Source organism: Aythya fuligula, chromosome 1 (genome assembly GCF_009819795.1).
Source record: "Aythya fuligula isolate bAytFul2 chromosome 1, bAytFul2.pri, whole genome shotgun sequence".
In the NCBI taxonomy this organism is placed as follows: domain Eukaryota; kingdom Metazoa; phylum Chordata; class Aves; order Anseriformes; family Anatidae; genus Aythya; species Aythya fuligula.
The window spans coordinates 73,824,273-73,845,521 of NC_045559.1; the positions used below are offsets into that span (position 1 = coordinate 73,824,273).

General features: G+C 38.1%; 1 protein-coding gene across 2 annotated transcripts; it reads right to left on the minus strand.

Moving 5' to 3' along the window:
* Positions 1 to 147: 147 nt before the first annotated feature.
* On the minus strand, positions 148 to 18,615 carry LOC116489179 (1-acylglycerol-3-phosphate O-acyltransferase Pnpla3-like). 2 transcript variants are annotated; one of them, XM_032187377.1, is made up of 9 exons: positions 18,409 to 18,615; positions 14,769 to 15,001; positions 13,745 to 13,810; positions 10,943 to 11,152; positions 9,731 to 9,791; positions 7,298 to 7,513; positions 6,183 to 6,315; positions 5,210 to 5,326; positions 148 to 2,487 (listed from the first exon to the last, which is right to left on the minus strand). In XM_032187377.1, the coding sequence occupies exons 1-9, from the start codon at positions 18,584 to 18,586 to the stop codon at positions 2,190 to 2,192; spliced, it is 1,512 nt and encodes a 503-aa protein (XP_032043268.1). In that variant the 5' UTR covers positions 18,587 to 18,615; the 3' UTR covers positions 148 to 2,189. The 2 variants fall into 2 exon arrangements, with proteins under 2 accessions (XP_032043268.1, XP_032043258.1); XM_032187367.1 differs by having other exon boundaries at positions 18,400 to 18,615.
* Between the last annotated feature and the right edge of the window lie 2,634 nt (positions 18,616 to 21,249).

Consider the following 21,249-nt stretch of genomic DNA (forward strand, 5'->3'; position numbering starts at 1 on the left):
TGGGTGGCCCCTGGCAGGGGCGTTGAAACTGGATGATCTTTAAGGTCCCTTGCAACCCAAGCCATTCTATGATTCTATGAAATTAATGCATTCTGACTTAAGTTGCAGTCAGTCAGTTATACTGCAGAAAGCTTAGTAACAAGAAAATGTGGTAACAAAAGATTGTCTTTTTATTTTAGAAGAATTAGACAAAATTGGAGCTATGCAGAATGGAAGAAGGGGATAAGATTGCTTTAAATCTATTTAGTAGAACTACCTCAGTACCTAGAAAGCAGAACTTGGCAATCACACTTAAATTCTAAAAGATACTGTTAAAACTAATTGTATGATGCTCTGTTAAATGTTACAGAGAACTTGAGACAATAAAACTCAGAAGTTCTATCTTTTAGTTGTGGTTACAATAACAATTGTTGTTACTATTACAATTCTTGCAAATTTAAAAATACATACAATAAGTGAATAAAGCAGTTGAAATAAAATAGCACCAGTCTTCTGTAACATAAAATTGATAGCTTGACAGTTTCTCCCCTGTCCCCCACCATTCTGAAATCATTTTAATGTTGTAAAATTTAGCACTTTGAGTGTAGCGAAATCTGGGAAACACAGAAATCATTTAAAGGCTGGTCTGATTCAGAAACGCTAGATTTTGCTATCTGAAAGATTTCTACATAGCATAGTTGACAATACAGCAAGAGACATGCCCTTTTCTTCCCTCCTGAGCATCACATTCCTAACTCCTTTTACAGGATGCTTTCAGTAAGCATGCAGAGTCTCTTCCCTGGACTGTACCTGGATTGCCCAGAATTCATATTCTTGAAAGAGAAGCCTTCAAACATCATAGACCTGCCCCATCCCACGTGCGTAACTTCACCTCTGAAGACACAGTTGTTGCCTTCTACTGTAAAAACAACTGTGTCAAAGACATGATACCAAAACATCAAGAGGGGAGTTAATCTCAGCAGTTACTTATTTTTCCTGAAGTATTCATATACTGATATGTTGTCTTTATTAAAATTATACATAATGTTTGTAGTGGGGTATTTAAAATCCTCATCACTCAACACATAAGAGTTGGCTGGTTTTCAAATCATAATTTGAGGCCTTTGCACATGGCCCTGGATATTGCTACTTTGATAAGTCTTTTTTGCTTCTTCCAACAATTGTTCTTAGAAAGCTTCCTTTGTGCTATCATACCTCACTGAGATAGAAAAGACCTTTTTTTCTTCACCCCTCTAGCAAGAGCGAAGTGAAAGGAGAGAAAAAAATATCTCAAGCAAGGCAGGGGAAATTATCAAGAATGATTGGGTAGCAATTAGAAGACCAAAACAACATCCACCACTTTCTATACATTGATGTATGTTAATATTTATGTGCCATAAAGTTAAACACCTCAAATTACTTTGTGCTACTAATCACAGCCACTATTTTACCTACTTTTCAATACTTAGTCAAGTATTAAGCTCTTATTAAGTACACAAAAGTCCTGTGAAGTCACTGAAACTGCACCTGTTTACACTTCATGTGGAAGTGTCCCAGTTCTTACAACTTTTTCCACTGAAGTATTTAAAACAAGAAAGAGCCATAGAGGAACTTGAGCAGTAATATGAATTGTGTAGTAAGTAGAATAACCTAGAATAATACTGTTCCTACAGCATCTCATGCAGACAACTTTTCCATAAATAGACCAGTATGTTCAAACTGAAGGCAAACAGACATAGGAAGCCACTAAAAAGCTCAAAATGTGTAACTCCCTTTATGTAGTACACATCCAATTTCATTTAAGTGTTATAAAAGTAATCCCAAAACATACTATTAGGAATTGTATTTTTAAAAAACTTTTGTTTTCAGTGTTTGTCTAACAAGCTGCTTACAGAATTGATTTTTTATTTTGAAAGTAGACTTTAAAAAGCTAATTTCCAGAGAGACTTTTTTTACTGCAATCCCTATTATAGTTCACTGAGCTGGTGCTTAGACAGACATGCAGTCTGTTACTTCGTAATAGCAACCACATTTTTTTTTTTTTTTTTTTATAATCCATAATATATAAGAATTTTTAAAGGCAGATTTTTTAGGAAACTGTAAACAATACTGCAAGACTAATTGGCAATAAAGAAAATGACCTTTAGTCTTTTAGGATTTAAATTTCTCTGCCAAATTGGAATTTTGGAAGTTTGGAATCTATTTCCACATTAATTTTCTGGAATTAATTCTGGACAAGTTTGGAAACTTGTCTCTGAGGAAGAGTCAAAATCTATTTCCAGTCCAGACTCATCAGAATTTGGGAGAAAATTAGCATAGGAGTCTGACTGCTCTTTTGGATTAGCAGAAACATGTTTCAAAACTGAGTCCATGTGTTGTGAAGATTCCCAGAGCCAGGTTTCAATGTCCGCAGAAGAGTGAGGCATTTTAAGATGACAGTATGAGGAATGAAATTCCACAGCAGATGGGGCAGTTTGACATTTCCTTAATGATGCATATTTGTCTTTCCTGTTTAAGAAGAAAAAAAAAAGATTAATAATGTTTCAATGACAATTCTATTACTGTTCAGATATTTTACAGGGAATCTCCAAGAGGAAGAACACTACAGGAAAAAGGTTAATACTAAATGCATTTATTGAGTTAGGACGTAGGACAACAGGAAAATAATCTTAAAGCAATCTTACCTAGAATAAGGTAACCTACCATTATGTATTTTCCATAGATGTAGGTACAAAATTGTTATATTAAAAATCATCATACTGTTCTGATACCACGTAAGTTACCACTTAAGGAGTTCTGATCTCCCCCAGCTATCCACCTGGAGTGTTTGGTCACTTACCAATCACAGCGGTTAGCCAACATTAATTAGCATGGTCTCAACATTCACAAGCAAAGATAGTTGTTTGACTTTATGAACACCATCTCTGCATTACACTTCACAACCAGCTATGTATCACCAACTTAAATAGCTGGAACAGAACTTTAAGCTTTACAACAGCACCTGAACCACCAGGTTAGTCCTTTGTAATTTGAGAAATAGGAAACTGAAGCTGTCACCAAGAATGCACTTTTTTTTTTTCCTAAAAAGTTATGTCTCCTCTCTTTCAGTGTCTTTGCAAATAGACAAAAAAAAAAACTACAAAAACATATCAAACCACCTCTCTTCTCCCCCCCCAAAACAAACTCCCTCCCTATCACACTTTTCAACTTCAGTTTCCATACTTGAATTTCACATGCACTAGGAGATACCATCCAGAAGGTTAGGTTTCCTAAGAGGATGTCCAAACTATAAACAGCTCAAATTTTCACAAGATTTAGGTCTGACTGCAAAAGAGAATCTAGATCTGATGACATAAGGAGAGAGTTAAAAACCAGCATGGGTATTACTTTCTGCAAAAGCAGCAATAAGTTCTTGATGGATGCTGAAACACAGCACATGCCCGGTTGCCTGTAGAATACAGTGCAGGATTCTACATACAGAGCCTTGGGACCTAGCTACTTGAAGATGAAATCCACTTAAAGAAAGGCTTCAGAAAACTTTGAGAGTTTTTTTTACAATGTAAACAGTTCTGTGGGAGTTGATCACTATTGTGGTTTAACCCCAGTAGGCAGCCAAGTACCATGCAACTGCTTGCTCACTCTACCCATGTGGGATGGGAGAGAGAAGTCAGAGGTATAAGCACAAGAACTTGTGGGTTGAGATTAAGACACTTTACTAGGTAAAGCAAAAGCTGCTTTAAAAGCAGCTGCTTTAAAAGCTGCTTAAAAAGGAAATTATTCACTGTCTCCCATCGGCAAGGAGAAGTTCAGCTATTTGTTACTAAAACAAGGTCCATTACACGTAAGTTTATTGGGAAGATAAATGGCATCACTCCAAATATCCACCCCCTCTTGCCTCCTTTCTTCCCCCCAGCTTTTATTGCTGAGTGTCGTGGTTCCACTCGAGTGGGCAAATGAGCTCCACCACAGCCGCTCTATCACTCCCCCTCCTCAAAGAGGAACGGGGAGAAAATACGATGAAAAGGGCTCAAAGGTTGAGATAAGGACAAGAAGATCACGCAGTAATTATTGTAATGGGCAAAACAGACTCTGCATAGGGAGATAGTAAGATTTATTGCTTATTACTAACAAGCTAGAGAAGCGAGAAACAAAGGAAAGAAACCAAAAGCACCTTCCCCTGCCATCCACCCTCTTCCACCTCCTTGGTGCCTGCAAGGCTGTTCCTTACTCCTCTCACTCTCCCAGCTACAGTGTCACACAGCGTTTTTTTTCCCGTCTTAAATATGCTCTCACAGAGGCGCAAAACAACATTGCTTATTGGCTCAGCTCTGGTCAGCAGTAGGGCCTTTACCAAACATGGGGTAGCTTCTAGATCCTTCTCACAGAAACCACCCTTATGGCCCCCTGCTACCAAAACCTTGCCACGTAAACCCACTACACTGAGCACAACATTATATGGTATGGAACGTCCCTTTGGTCAGCCTGGGTCAGCTGTTCTGGCTGTGTCCCCTCCCAACCTCTGGTGCACCCCCAGCCTCATCACTGGCACAGCAGTGAGAGAAACAGAAAAACTCTTGGCTTACTGTAAGCACTGCTCTCCAACAACTGAAACACAGGTGTTATCAACATTATTCTCATCCTAAGTCCAAAACACAACACTATACTAGATACTAGGAAGAAAATTAATTAACTCTATCCCAGCCAAAACCAGGACAATCAATCAGTCATCATTAAGATACCATAAAAGCACAAAGGAAAAGCCATGTGACCACCATGCCCTGTTTTATGACCAAGAGCTTGCTCTTTACACATGAAGTCTTTCTCCCAACATTTTCCAGTTCCAAACTCCCACATCTGATTCAGAATTTCTTGAGCAATCTTATTCTCTTTTTTTACTGATTGTTCCAGCTGCTATGGAGCAGAGCAGAAACAAGGTCTTTTTCAGTCCAGTGCCTGCTCTGTAACACCCCCAAAAGCATAAGCCTATCAACAGGCAACACCTCCACATCTCAGGTATGTAGCAGTCATTGATCAGTTATAAACAACAAACTCCACCCAATGTTCTTAAAAAACAAAGATAAGGGTTAGAAGCAGTGAGAACCATTTTGTGCTACCCTTGAGAAGATTATTAAATCCTGTTTAAAGGGGGAAACTTAGTAGTTCTTGAAGCTCTGATAAGAGAGAATTCCAAAAAAATACATCGTCCACATGCAGCAGCACACCAGTTTACCTGTATGTACAGAAAAGCCTCCTTTTGGCCTGGGAATAAACTGTACCAGCAATCTGACAAAACTGTTCTTGCATCCATCGAACATCAGCCGGCATGTCAGGAAACCAGTTCACTAACCTACAATCAAAATCAAAATACACAGGGTACTTTGAATGCAGTAAAACTGAAGTACATTATATTTCCACACACCGAGTCCCACATCCAACAAAGTAACTCGGGGAGAATGAAAGCTGTGTTAACTCCCATACCAGTATCTCCAGGTCTTCTCAATCTCTCTAAATTTTCATTTCTCTCACTCATCTCTTTTCTACAAGCTAAGAAAAAAAGTGCAACACACAACACTATGTCTCTGATCTATGCTTAGTGTCTGACAAGTGTGTATTCTATACGTTACCAACTTTTAGGAAAAATGAAGGAACCTCCCGGTCTCTGAGACCTTTCTGCATAGTAGGAACTTGGTGGTCAGTTTAATGTTACGTGGGAAAAGAAGAACAAGAGTAAGGCAGAAATAGAACAAAGTCACAAATACATTCTTTTTCCTTACAGTACTCTTAACCTCAGTTACACTGGGGGGAGGGGGGAACACCATGTAATTCTGTTGACTGCTTCTCATCTGTCAAATACGATGCAGAAGGGCCATGTTAAGTGGCAGAGAAAAAAATATTTTACTGCATAATATAGCAGTAGTAGTAAAGAATCTGCTCCTGGCAAACACAATTGATTGCTCAAAAAAAGTCCCCTTAAAATACAGCTTTTAGTAGTTTGTTGTTTTTAGAAATCTTAATACATGTATGTTTATCTATCCTTAGACTATGCAGGTTTTAGGAGGATGTATTACTTAGGTAGATATTATGGTCTTTAGACAGTTAACACTTGAATAATAGAGTACCAGAGTGCCTACAAAAAAAAGTGTATCAGCATTCATTTATACTCAAGTATAATAAATATAAAATTGTTCATGAAAAAGTTTTACCGTATAGCAGCAGAATAAGCAGACTCCACAGGCAGTGTATATGGTAGCATCAGATAGGATATCACTCGTATTGGGAAGAGTTTAGAGAACTGAGCATAGAATCCATTTGGTTCTTTACATGCTTCCCGCAGTGCTTAAGAATAATTGTTTTGAAAAAAAAAATAAATTATTTGAAAACTGTTTAAATAATTCGCTCAAGGTTTGGTAATCTTCAGTCAATATTGTGAAGTCTTACTGAACAATGCTCAGACAGAAACTAAAAAAGGTAATCTCAAGGCACTCTTATCATAAATCTTCTCTATGCTACTTCAAAATACATGAAGCACTGACTAATTCCACAGGGACAAAAAGGCATTACCCTGAAATTTTAAGCAATAAATATAAGCATTAATTTATGATGAGAGGATGTAAGGTTCCCCTCTCCAAAAAATATTTATGTATTTTATACAGCATTCTTGTCTTATCTGAGACTGTGTAACTTCAAGGAGTTTAAATTCTGGAGTTCCACACATTCCAGTTGTTATTCATGTATATATAGTTTCAGAAGTTTCACACTTTGGATTTTGTTCTCCTAGGTCACTGGAACTAGGAATTTCAGATCTTGATAATACTGTTCAGCATCTACAAAAAACCTTGGTAAAAATTATAGATTAAGAAATATTAGAAGTGTTCCTGGTCTATTAACATCTTATTAAAAAGTCAAGAGAAACAGACAATTAGAAATCTCCTGAAGTATGGTTTAAAAATAAGATGGTGGTAACTGGTATTTGGATTTGAGGTTCAACTTTGTTGTGAAATATACACTTATAAAGATACTGTGGATGTGCAAAATATATCCAAATCCAAATAAGAATCCTGTTCATGATTCCACAGTGTTAAAAGTAGCTCCTTCTAAGCTCAATCTTATTTTTGTAGCTAAATCAAAATGTACACATTCACATTTTGTGAGCATTTAAACAACATTTTTGGCTTGAGCTAGTCTCTAGTTTCATAGGGAATTACAAGATTAAATAAAAAACACCTAATGCAAATTATAAGATAACAGTAAGGCAGGGGGGCAAGTTGGGAAATCAAAGTTTGTCATTTAAATTTACAGAACAGTCTGAAGAACATACCTTTACGAAGCCTAGGAGGTAGACTCTCAAATATGCTCTTCTCCAAAGGCCATGAATTTTGCTTTATCTGGTTACTGAGTACTTCCAGTTTTGAAGTTTCCACCCTGTTGTTTTCAGAACTATTTTTTTTCTTCATATAGCCAACATGTTGCATAGCCTCATGAGGATTTCTTTTAGTGAAGGACAAGCTGACATAAATTGAGTCATTCAGAATACCTGAAAGAGTCAAGAACTTCCACTTAGGCTCACTCCACAGATCTTCAGAGTACCTATACTCTGTATCTTTACAGAAGTCCTTATCCTGAGGGAACATTATCTACCCAACGTCCAATACACTTGCTCTTATAAGTCTTCAAACATTTAGTAATATTGATGAACACTCTTTTGCAGGTTTAGGTCTTACTTTAAAACAAGTTCTAAAGAAAATGAAAAAGTGAGCAATTAACTGAAACTGCATTGGAAACGCACAGTCATTTGCCAAAGTTGTTCTCCAGCAACAAAGGAAATAGCTAAAAGGAAGAAAACAGATTTTGTTTTTCCTTGAAAGGAAACATCCTCAATGCATGAGACCAATTTGAGAAATTTGACATGGCAGTTTTCACAAGAGTACTGAGCTACTGTCACAATAAGGCAAAAAAGGAAAGCAAGTAGGGTGCAATATTGTTTAAACATTTATTCAAAGTATAGATCTAAATATCTGTTGCCTTGCAAAAGCAGTGGATTCCAATTAACAGGTAGCACTTCTAATTGCCTTAGAATTGAGCATCAGAAAATAAGTAGAAAGTGAACTATAACAAAAAGAGTATTTACATTCAGTCTCCAGAAAAACAACATGAAGTTACTATACATGTATATAAAGACTACCAAATTTAACTAGGACACACACCTACATGCAATAGAATCTATATCCTACTTACAAGCACTCCTAAAAGATAAATGTCAGTCAAAAGACATACAATGAATATAGCAGAAAGTTATCTAAATCAACATGTTCTTTGGGGAGGGGGGGGGGTTGGGAGGAAATCACAGAATTGAAGGGGCTGGAAGGGACCACAAAAGATCATCAGGTCCAACCCCCCTGCCAAAGCAGGGAATACCTCCTACAGCTGAAATAGCTCAACAAGAAAGGATGAATAATGAATGAGTTTGGAGAGGCTACAATTATCACTGATTCACACACTTGTGACAGAATAAGAACAAAGGTATCAGTAGTACAAGAAGGAGGACAATAGTGCAATACAGAGAAGATGTGTGGGAAAGACAACATGGAAGACCTGCAAGTAATCTCAGACATAGTGTCAGATAGAAATGTGCACACAGGAAGCTTGTGAAACAGTACAGCAACACAGCCCATCTTAGCACAAGCAACCTCAAATGATAGGCTGGGTTCTTTATGTAAAAGTTGTGCTTTTAATAATTTCATAAAGGATCTAAAGTGGGACTCTCTCAGTAAATATGTAATAATATTACTAGAAATGAAACTCTTAACCTGAACTGTGTTGTTCTTTAACGTTGACGAAATTGTTTCAAGGAAACTTGAATATTTAATACGTACTTTTAACAGAGAATGAGTAATGAGCACATTAAGCTATGACTACATTACAGCACTGCAGATGGTACTAGCTCTAATAGCACAAGTATCACAATTCAATTTACATTTCTCTAATCTGACCAAGTACTATCTCCAGTTTGCTTCTGCTTCCAACAAATACAGGGAGTAGGCATACCTTACATATGGTTAATTTCATGCTAATATTAAGTTGTTGTTTTTAACCTGTCTGTCCCCAAGTTGATCAAAGAATAGCATTTATCAATATAAACTATGTTACTGGAATTGAAGAGCAAGATGAAGCAGCTGTTAATTCTTATTCATAAACTTATCCAGATCCCAGTAACTGCTACAGTACAATTCCTCTTCTTTTAAAGTCTTTCATAATACAAAGTATTGGTCCATTACTAATTTTATATTGTTAGCCAGCTCCCAGTTCTGGACTAAAGAGTTCACCTACAAATTTATTTGGATGATACAGAAGAGGAAGCTATAAGAAGCAGGTTACACAGGAATGGGTAACAATTCCTATCCTTTAAGGATAACACAGAAGAAACTAGTAATATATTTTTCCTGTAATTAGAATTTCCTGGTAATTTCACTTAACAATACCGTAATATTCACTTCATACAAGTTTGACAAAACCCCTAAAGTGCAATTTCTACATGACAGCACAACTGCCTCAGATGACTAGTGACTACTATGATTTCTATCAACTGAAATTCAGAATGAAAATATAACTTACCATGATGCCTTCAAAAAGCCTCTATGACTTAGCCCCTCTTAGCTACTTACAACCGCTTCACCCATTTTTTTTTTTTTTTTTTTTTTTTAAACCCAGGTTAAGACCATATCATCACTAATTGTCCACAAGTGTAACATACCATTCTCTTTCAAGAATTTAAAAGCATCTGAATATCCTTGCTCACAAATCTCTCCTAGTACCTGCAAACAGAGGGTAAATTAGTCAGCCAAATAAAAGGAGATTTAAGATCAACAGTTCACAGAATGGAAAGCCACCTACATCTACCTTTCATCTTTATAATTGTAGAAGTTTCTTACAATTGCTCTAATTCAACATATTCACGTCAATAAACCTACTGTGTGACACACATGCAATCATGCATATGTAAGCTTATTCTTCAACTATCACAGATGTACTGATTTACTCAGCTAAAAGGACAAGATTCTAACTGTTCGCAAGAGTTTCTTCCTTTGGCTAGTCTATGTTAGAAGCAATGTAACAGGGTGGCTTAGTAGAATATGCCAATTCCCCTCTTCCCTTCCCATGCTTCCCAATTCCCAAAACAGAGAAGCCAGCTATGCAATTCTCATGTTCAAGTTCAAACTTAGCCTTCCACATGAAAACATCTTTCACCAGATATAACACCAGCTCAGCTAATAATGTACACAGTCCTAGACAAAAGAAAAAAGTTAACACATACATAAGTTAAATTAATTTTTTTTCCAAGTTGTCAAAACCCTCTTAATTGAAAAAAAAAAAAAAAAAATCTATAGTAGTCAGAAACATTTCTCCTCTGTAGTATATCCCAAACCAGTTGGCAAAGTCTGTTTTCTTTTTTTCAGCTTCAGCAACTGCAATTCAAGCTATTTCCCTCATCAGATCCGCAATTACAAGTGCTTAGCAGAATTTAAAGGCAAGCTGCCTGCATCAGGTATTAATAAGTTTACAAAGACCTGTTGCTTCAGAACTGCAAAGTTCTGAAGAAACTGATTAGCAGGTAAACATGAAAGGACTCTAAACTGTCTGTTATTAATTTACCAGTGTAGATTTTATGATAGAATCCTGTGTTAATTCCTAAATAAACAGAGAAAGCCAATACCATTTTCAGTCAGAGAGACTAAATAATAAGGAGAATGAGGTCCCTTCCAACCCAAGCCATTCTATGATTCAAAGATCATCTAGTTCCAACTTCATTCTTCTAGAATAAAGACAGGCTACGAATAAAATAGAAACAAGAGAAGCGTCAACAGAAAACCTTATATGACTAGATGAAGTGCTAAGATTACCATAGCTTTCTGCAAAAACAAAGCCTATATATTGGAAAAATGTTTTAGTAACTACATGAAGTTACCTTAGGTTCTGGTGGAAAGAGTGCTTGTGTTAAACGATAAAGGTTCCCCAAACTGAGCTGAATGCTGGTGTTGGTCAAGTTCATTTCATGAAAATTGGCTGAGTTCCCCTTTGGGCAGATATCACACTCCCCAGCAAAAGGTGAAACTGTGATTGTATTCTTAGATTCATACTGAGGCAAGTTGTCACTGATTCCTCCATCCACATAGCGCTATAAAGATTAAAAGAAGTAAAAAGAACATTGAAATTTTCCAACTAGCAGATTTCCCATTAGAGAACTAAATATCACTTAAAAATAATAGTACAGTCTCTGCCTACGTTCCCAGACTAAACATTTTGAGTAGTATGTTTTGTCCTCTTACGTCACTTAAACATTTGTACCTATAGCTCCATAGATAGTCTAAAAGCATTCTATTTGTGACTTTTCTGGACACTTAAGAAAGAAAAAGTCCTCCTTTCCAGTAGGATAAATTTTAGCCAGTTTGTTCTGACAATGTCAAAAGCCCATTCCTCATTACCAACTTCTACTGGCTCCATTTTCCTCCCTCCTAACTAGGCATCAGAGAGAACTGAAGGTCCTTCATAAAATGGAAAGGTAAGGTAATGTTTTGAGCAAGAGAAACCTGGATTATCAGTTTAACCTGTCTTGATACTCACTCCCTGAGTATTCTGAGAAACACATTAGGAATGAGGAAGAGGACAGCTTCAGAGCAATTTATCCAACATACTGTTTTAGAGCAGCTTGTTCATACCTACTAGCTTTCTCAAACACTTTTTAGACTCAGCAGTATGCAGCTGCTGACAAACTTCCTCCAGGTGTATAATGCAATCACCAAGGTACTCAGGCAATCACCATGTCCTTTGTGGAATTACTAAGCAAGCTGTTTGGTCAAGAAGCAAGGGTGAAACCATAGCATGCAGTCTTCTCATTAAATTATTCAAGGATGGAAGCAGACATCCGATTTACTGTTCTACATAAATACTTGTTGGTTGTGGTTTTGTTATTTTTTGCCTTTTTTTCCTTCTTCAGTTTCTGTCCATTTATTCCCCCACAAAATGTTTAATCCCAAACACTGTGTTTGAAAAGTGTAAAACAAACACATCACACAAACACTTCACAAAAAAAGGAAAAAAAGTTCATCTTGGAGAAGCACCTTAAATCCAACAGAAACTAGCCTTTGGCATTTCTACTGCTTACAGAATAGCTAGCCCAGATCTGAAGTTGTGTTATATAATAAACTTCAGCAAACCTGTTTCTTTTGCTGACGGTTACCACGCTATTGAATGTAACATGGTCTGCAATGTAATATTCAATAAACACTCTGAGCTTCAGTTGTTGCAGTAGATGCACTTGCATGTGCTGTTGCATATTACTAGTACTGTACATCTATTGGAAGTTATCCTCATGTCTTTGGAAGACAGGGTATAAAGACACAAAGCATCAAGCCAATAAACAGCAAGATGCTACAAAGTTTAAATACTAGACATTCCACTGTGTTTACACCCTACAGGTCTCACACCAAGCATAGGGAAGTGTAGTACTATCACCATGATACAACATAACTTCTATGCATTAAAATCATATCAAAATAATCACAAAGAACAAAAAGATACGATTCCTTCTTTCCCCTTGCCTCAAAACAGAACCAAACCAAACATCTCTTCTATGTTTTTGTACTCTGGACTAAGCCTTTTAAAATAACATTGTTGTCTGGTGACAAGGACTGAATAGCCAGATAATCCTGGATCCACCTAAACCTTGGCTTCAGTCCAACGTCCTGTTTTCATAACACCTTTAATCTGGAGGATTTTAAGAAGACATACAAGGTTTAGAAATACAGATAAAGATAAATCCCTATACAGGTCTAATCACTTTTGCTTTAATTTCAGCAGCAGAAGAAGATACATTTCATGGCTATCCTTGACCTTTTAGCACTTCCAGATAGCCTTCAGAACAGTCTGTAATCAAACACTGTTAAGGAAGTTTTGAGTTTTCTTTCAACATACTTCCCCTCTCCTTATGTAAGGAACATTAAATTTGGAAGGAAAGAAATTGCAAGTTAGTGCAACACCATAAAAAAAAAAAATATGATGAAGTGCATGCCCACTTTCAGACCTGTTAATCAAAACATCTGCAAACTATACTGATTTTTTTGCAGTTGTTGCCCCTTTAACGTGGGATTTTAGAAAACCCAGTATAGCCATGAAATATTAAGAGGTTTTGTAACCAAGAGTTCCTGTGAAGTAATGGGAACAGACTGATGATCAATCTCTTTCATATTTAACACCAATGACAAGAAATTAAAAAATCTTTGGTTATATCTAATTGAATTGAACTTCAATTCAGTTTTAAGGCAGATTTATCTATACAAAGAACATGCAGATATACAATATAATCTCTCAGATTTTTTTTTCCTCAAAATAAACAAGTGACCCTTCCTATCAATTTATGCAGGTGAGTGATCATCACTGTCTTCATTAAATATTCATCCTTAAGTGTTCACTTTTGCTAGCTTAGAATACTCTATTTTAATTACTACATCAGCAAATGAGACATTTCAGGGGGGGGATTTTTTTTTTCCAGGATGGAGAAGACATACATCTTCCACTTCCAACACATCTACTGTTCCCTTTCTCTTTTCACAAGCATATACATATATACATCTACAGTACTAAAAGCTCTGATGAGAGCTTATTTATTTTATTGTAGGATAACAACAACAACAAAAAAAGTATATACATTGTCTTTTATTTTTTTGTGAATAGCTACAAGTGTTTTTAAAAATCGAAAACTAGGACTTACCACACCTCTAAATGATGGTGGAATTAGGCCACAATAAATGGGGACAAATGAACTACAGATCAAAGCCTGTAGAAAAATGAGATTACATAAATTAAATGGTAATTTTTCTATTATTATATTTATCCTTTATCTTTATCTCTTTAGCTGTTGGCAAGAACAACTGAACCGAAAACAAACAAACAAACAAACAAACAACAGCAAGTATTCTTCAATAAAAAGAAAAAAAATATTGTTAACAAGCATTATTTTACATAGACAATTGAGGGTGTTCAAACTTCTTTCTGGCATGCAACCCCAATCCATTAAAAAAAGATAAGACTCACTAAAAGTCCATTTGTAGAAATGCTAATTAGCAAGAAGAAGTTTATGATCATTCCCTCAAGCTACACATTTTCACAGAACCACAGAATCATTTAGGTTGGAAGAGACCTCCAAGATCACCTAGTCCAACCTATGACCTAGCACTAACAAGTCCTCCACTAAACCGTATGTATCACTAAGCTCTATATCTAAACTTCTTTTAAATACCTCCAGGGATAGTGACTCAACTGCTTCCCTGGGCAAGGAAGTAGAAGTACTTTTCTGAGTAACCAAAATAACTAATGGGGGACACTAGTATTATCCCAGAGTAATAATATAGAACTAGGTTATTCACGGATATTAAGAAATAATAAAAAAAAAAAGTATTTTTGACTGTTTCCTGATGACTGCTTTTATAAGAATAACCTTAAAAAAATTTCTTCATTAAAGACATTGTCATTAGATACATAGCACTTCATCCTTTTGTCCAGTCTTAAAATGGCCTTTGTCCATTTTAAGATTGATCTCACATATCTACTCCCTCAGTTCACAGATACATTAACTGGGAAAACAGAATAAATTTGGCATAATGAAGGTTGAATTATTTTTTAAAATACTTTCAAAGTAACAATATCTTTAAATTTTTAAAATGGAAACCCAATGGAAGATATGAAATGGACTTGAGATTACAAAAATGTCAAAAAGTTGCCAAAAATAAACATACCTGGACAACTTCTTCTTTAGAGTTAAAATTAGATATCAGTGTATTTTTACCATCTGATACTCTGGTTAGTGAAATACACAGTCTGCCTGAAGACAACTGGTGAGTGTTTTCTGGAAGATTTCTCATCAGTCCATCTCGTATTATCTTTATCACGTTGAAGGAAGGATGAAGAGGTCCAAGATTTCGCTTTCTAGCTTCTTTCGCTAATGCCAGAACATCTGCACAAGCTTCAGCTGCGAACAAAATGCATTTCATTTAAGAATAGAAAATATGCCAACAAAAAGAAAAAAAAAGAAAGAAAAAGATACCCCTCCAAGCCAAACTTTTATATAACTAAAGTTTTTATATAACTAAATCATCTCTAAAGCTCCAACTTTTCTTTCTGATTGCCAATATGAAAATTCAAGAGCTTTTTAATACATGAAATAACTGTCCACTAGCATTTAATTGCGAGTTGAGAAGTATTCTGAGAAGGAAAAAAGTAGTCACCTAAGACTTTCAAATAGTCAGAACTTGTTCTCATGAAGACTCTGCCACTAAGTTATTTATATCTGTTATTTCTAAGTATAGGTATAGAATAGCCATGTAATATGCTTCTGTTTGGAATTATTAATTCTAGAAACACATTCTTTAAGAAGGAAGGAAGCAAGCAAGCAAGCAAGATGAGTAACCTTCCATAAGCATGTATGCATAGAAGTATTCCACATGCAACATCCATAAAAGAAATCCATAAAAACTATACAACGCACAGATCTTAGTTCCGCAGTATCTCTGCTGAAGAAGTTCATCATAGCCTGGGTTCACCACCACTAGTAATACCTGCTGGGCTTTAACCCAACTTAAAATTTCAGGGCATCATTTATCTTCCTTTATACATAAACACAATAAAGAAGATATTACATGGGAACTTCCAGTAGGGAGCTTCAAGAGGGAATTTTTTAAAGCAGTGGATAAGGAACGCGGGGGAGTTCTGCAACACCTCTCACACAGGTCTCCATTTCAATAGGTGTTTTTTTTTTTTTTTTTTTACCAATATGTAACAGACATATAATCGAATTTTCTTCAATTAAATCAGCATTTAGGAACTAGATCAAACCACTACAGAGGACATGATTGTTCCTGAAGAACAGCTAAACCATTCTATCAGCCAGAAACCTAGTTATGCTTAATGAGAATAACAGCTCATCCTCCTGTCAAGGTTTTGTTTAAATACTTAGTATTATGCTTCTCCAGGGCATACTTTGTGGATATTGCCTGATAAGCAAGTCAACTTGGGAGAAGAGGAGGAGGAAGGTCAAAGTAACAGGTTTAACCTGAGTGATACACTACAAGGTCATTCAAAAATCTGTTCAGAACTTGCATATTTTAACTCACATAGCTTCTTTCTGGAATAGATAGGATTCAACTTATCAAGCTAACCACAAACACTGCACTGAAAAGAACTTTGCTTTTGAGTTCAGATTTACTTTTGAAAATACTATCTTTCTACAAAGCTTTTTTTTTCCTCTCAAGTAGGAACACCTCAGCCTTTCTTAGCACACTAAACCAAAAACCTATGCTTAAATGAGTACGCCCAAAAAAACCTGAGCCAATAGATTTATAACTGATTACCACCTCACCACAAAAATACTGCATGTCCAAAGCCATCTATGGAGAAGATCTAAGATGAGTGCACCTCAACAGTTCCAATTTGGATCAACCCAAAATGTGTATCATCCTCAAAAGAACAGCCACCTCTGAGCTTCTACCTTCATCTTCCCCCAAATGCAATGAAGGAAGCTTCTCCCTCAGTCTAGAGCAGTACAATTCTGTTTTCTCTATTTAATGTCTGTTCACAGTAAGTCAAACTTGAAAACCTACAGACTCTAAGTTTGTCTTTCCAACAGGTAACAAAAAGAAATCCCTTTAGTCAAAACATCTGGCTACAAACCTCCAAGAGGTAAAATATGCAAACCAGGTTTAGTCAAAAACCCTGTTCAGAGCTACACATCCACACTTGTGGTTTTATGTGTGAGGACAAGCATAGTAATTCAAGCCTGGGTCCAGTCAAGTCTTGAACACCTCCAAGGATAGAGTTACCACAATTTCTCTGTGCATCTACTCCAGTATTTTGTCACTGTTGTGGCATTTTTCTTTTCCTCTGATCTAATCAGAATTTCCCATTTTCCCCACTGTGGCTGCTGCCTCTCATTCTTCCACCAGGCATCTCCAAGAGCCTGGTTCTGTCTTCCCACTGGGAAATGCAACTGTGAAAATAGGTGGGGCTTGGAACAATAAGTGCAGAAATTAATACTGTGTGTTATATCAGTTAACGCAAAATTAACAACTAAAAAGATGCAGAGTTAACATCTGAATTCCTGCTAATAACTTAAAGATTTTAGAATATGTCTGGTTTTGAATTGTCTTGTAACATTCCCAAGTGACTTAAAAAAATGTTTCCAGAAGAAATACACTTGTACATAAAATATAATACCTTGGGCAGTGGTGACAAATGCACTAGTTAATCTAGTGTTTATAGAAAAGCAAAAATTCCACTTGGCATATAAGAAAGATGTTGGAATAATTTTAAGTTTACAACTATTAATTATTAAAATACTAAAAATGTTTAAAGCTGTTAATATCACATATTGCCAGGTAAACAATATTTTTTGTGTGCTTCAGAACATTTCTTATATTTATAGCAGCTTCCAAGTCTTCTTGAATCACTTACAATATCTAAAAACTTAGCACTGGATACGTACTAAAAACAAATAGCTACTGTGGATAAACATGGCTTGTTTTAAAAGCTGGTACAAGGCTCATAACAATTTATGCATGCTGTGCTAGTACCTTCAAGTAAATTTAAATTAAAGTGTTTAAGTAATACAAGTTTATTGCTAAAGCTTTGAAGAAGTTAAGCATGACAGATAAGTGGCCAAGCTGCAGGGACAAGCATTTCATAGCACAAGCCCTTCACAGGTACAGAGAACTTCTTTACATTTTAGTGATGAGCTCAGAAGTTTAAAAACACCACCAAACCCTCTCCAAATTCAACATAAGTGGTTTTCCTCCTCTATCTCTGAGCAAGGTGAAACGTGAACTTAAAAAGTCTCCTAGTTCTAAACCTCTTATGGCTCCTGTGAACAAAAACTATCAGTTTTGCATCCCAAGCCTTTATTCCGTGGATCTCTGGTTTAAAAGGAAAATAATTTTCAGATGTTTCATACACATTTTAAAATGCACTTTAGTCACTACCCAACAACCCGAATATTTTTCACACATCAGGCTGCTTTAACTTCTAATTTATTATTATTATTATTATTATTATTATTATTATTATTAGCACATCTAATTTATTAAATAAACATTTATTTGGGTTATAGTCGGTCCCAAATAAGTCGAAGTAAAGTATACGGTTTTGCTTCCCGCCAAGTAATGAGCGCTTATTTCCCGAGAGAGACTACAGCTGCAAACTGGCATTTGTTACCACGGAATATCTGCTATCACACACCACCAACAACTCAGCCACTTCAGACACAATTAAAATCAGTTAAAATCAGCCGGTCCGTCTCCTCCTCCCCGCACTACACGGTTCGCACAGATCGCAGGAAGGGGAACCCTCCCCCCACCCCATAGCCCCGCCGCCCCGCACCCAGCGAACCGCCTCCGACCAGCACGGCGCCGGCCAGTGCTCCGGCCGAGGCGCCGTAGATGTGCCGTGCGTCGCGAATGATGTGCGGGGCGTGCTCCTGCAGGCAGGTGGCCGCGCCGATGTGGTAGACGCCCAGGAAGCCGCAGCCGGCGAACGACACGCTCCAGCCGCGCTCGCGGTCCAGCATGGCCACCAGCAGCTGGCCGTTACAGCCGCTCGCCGTGCTGCTGCTCCAGCCACCGCGGCGTCCGTCGCCCGGCGCGATACGCGAGTGCGGGGCTATCCTGCGGCTTTCCGCCGCTGCCCCGCCCAGCCCCGCTGGACAGCCAATGGCGTACTGCAGCCCGCCGCCTCGCCATGGCCCAGCGGCGGCCCAGCCAACCCCAGGGCGGATGCAAATAAAGCCCCGCCCCCGCCGGGTGTCCCCGTCCCCCCTCCGGCTGTGAGGCGGGGCCTGGCTGAGGGGATGACGGGCTAAATAAACGCGAAGATGGACTTACAGCTTGCTTTCGGCACCGAGTGCGTTAGGTGGCACGCCCCAACGGCGTTTTAGGGACAGAAGCACGGGCAGAGGAGGTAAATATCACTCCCAGCCCAAACAACTAGCGTCGTCTGATGGAGCTTGTGAGGTCCCTGGCAGACTGAGCGACCGACCGCAGGAGCCAGGCACAGAGGGGCCTCCGGAGGTTTCACATCGGCACCTTGAGGTGGCTGAGTTCTGCCAGAAAGCCTGGAACGTGCTGACAGCTTGATGGGCCATCAGTGATTAACAGAGAACCATAGCACCATCTAGGCTGGATACATCCAACTATCCACACATCCAACCACATCCCATCACCAGCCCACCTCCCTCCCCGTAGGGTCACCTGCAACTGCCTGAACAGAATTGCTTAATGCCCCACCATGTCACCACATCTAGCCCAGCAGCAAACAGGCCTGTTGACCAACATATGCTACGGAAGAGCTGTCTCATAGCCACATAACACCCCTATGAAGAGGTGTCGACCAGCCCTGACTCTGGTCTGCACCAGTGTAGTAATGCCACTGTGTCAGCTCTGTAGACCACCTTCCCTGCTAGCCCAGACACTTCTGTGGAGTAGGGCATTGCAGGCCAGAGAGGTGCACAGAAACATTTAGAAAACAAGTACTCTGGAAGTCTCAAATGCACCTGACTGCTTCCAGGCATGATTTATCTTCCTGGAGAAAGGCGCTGGTATCCTCTCATAGTTTAAGAGGAACTGGTAGTTGTATGTGACAACCCTCCACAAATCCCAGAGTTCCCTAGGGCTGGCCTATGAGAAAAACAGAACAACGTATCTGAAATCTTTCAGGATTTAATTGCTTTGGTCAGGGCTAATGAAACCCTCTTTAGCTATCTGCATGCACCACCCTATCCTAACAACAGAATTCAAAAACATCTTGAAAGAGACACAAAGGAGCTCACACCTCCAAAATACACCTAGGAGAGAGGTTGTGTTGTGCAATTTTTTATTTGCAGGGCACGCTGCCAGAAAGAGACAGAGCAGGGAATCAAGCTCTTTTTCAGTCTGGGTGGGCCTGAAGCCAATTCTGAAAAATTACTAGGTAGTTCTACCAGCAAGATCTTGAATAATCCTTGGACAAAACGCACACTATCAGGAGAAACTCTGGATTTTGTCTGAATGAACACCACAAGCACTGGGTCACACCTTCAGTTTTCCTGTCTCTACCTCAGCTCTCCAGCCACCTACATCTATTTGCGGCATGTATCTTCATCCATTCATCATCTCACCATTTCAACAGGCAGAGCAGAGTGTCTTAAACCCAAACATGTCCATCACTGAGGCATTTCTCTTCATTTAGGGAAGAAGGTGTAAGACTGAACCTATTTCAGCTCACAGGGAAGGAGAGAGCTGTAAATAACGAGGGAGCCACATCCCACAGTTCCCAAGTCCTATTTCAATTAAAATACAGTGACCACTTTTTTCTTCTTCTTCTTCTTCCATTTTCTTCTAAAAGGCCAGCTCTCCTGTATTTTGTATTCTATCCACGTGTGTGTATTTATTCAGAACTTATGTACAAGAGAGTACCATTTCTTAATCCATACTTTTTGAAAAGAGGCACAGATGCTCAGAGAGGAACAGTTCTGTCTGACTGCAGAAACGCATAGAATCACAGAATGGCTCAGGTTGGAAGTGACCTTAAATATCATCTAGTTCCAAACCCCCTGCCATGAGTTGGCATACCACCCACTAGACCAGGTTGCCCAGGGCCTCATTCAACCTGGTCTTGAACACTTCCAGGAATGGGACATCCACAACCTCTCTGGGCAACCTGTTTCATTAATTAGATATGGAGAACCAATGAAACGGTAGAGGATTTTCAAAGGATTATCACATCATATTTTTTTTTTTGTGACTAATCTGTTTTGCAGGCTGAGATCAACTCCATTTAAAAAATAATTTTAGTCCTAACCTGTCACTAGAAAGCTGTGCCTGAACCTCATTTCTTTAATAGGTGGGAGGAGTCTTTGCATTTTTACCATAAAATGATACACAGCCAGTTCATAACCATCTACTTTTTCACTGTCTTTTGACTTTAGTAACTCCTTTCTTTCACTGGCAATGCTTGGAGCAATGAACCTTATTCTCAGCCAGTCCTCACGTGTAACACTTGGGTAGCTGGGCTCCTCCATCCCTTTGTCACCAGAAAGGCACTACAAATGTGCCATGACCAGTCCAGTAATCAGTCCTTCAGGTGGGGTATCACTAGAGCCTTACAGCCTTTGCTAAGGAGGCTGAATCACTAGTTCTGATTAGTTATAGTCATATTGTGATCAGCTGATAAATTCAGGTCCTTCCTCATCTCTGC

What these genes read in the sequence shown, in the direction of transcription:
- LOC116489179 (XM_032187367.1), bottom strand. Translation starts at nt 18,586, where the DNA reads ATGCTGGACCGCGAGCGCGGCTGGAGCGTGTCGTTCGCCGGCTGCGGC. An exon ending in CTAAAGAAGAAGTTGTCCAG is followed by an intron (nt 13,811 to 14,768) that starts GTATGTTTATTT and finishes ATTTTTCTACAG; the next exon opens with GCTTTGATCTGTAGTTCATT. An exon ending in CACCATCATTTAGAGGTGTG is followed by an intron (nt 11,153 to 13,744) that starts GTAAGTCCTAGT and finishes TAATCTTTATAG; the next exon opens with CGCTATGTGGATGGAGGAAT.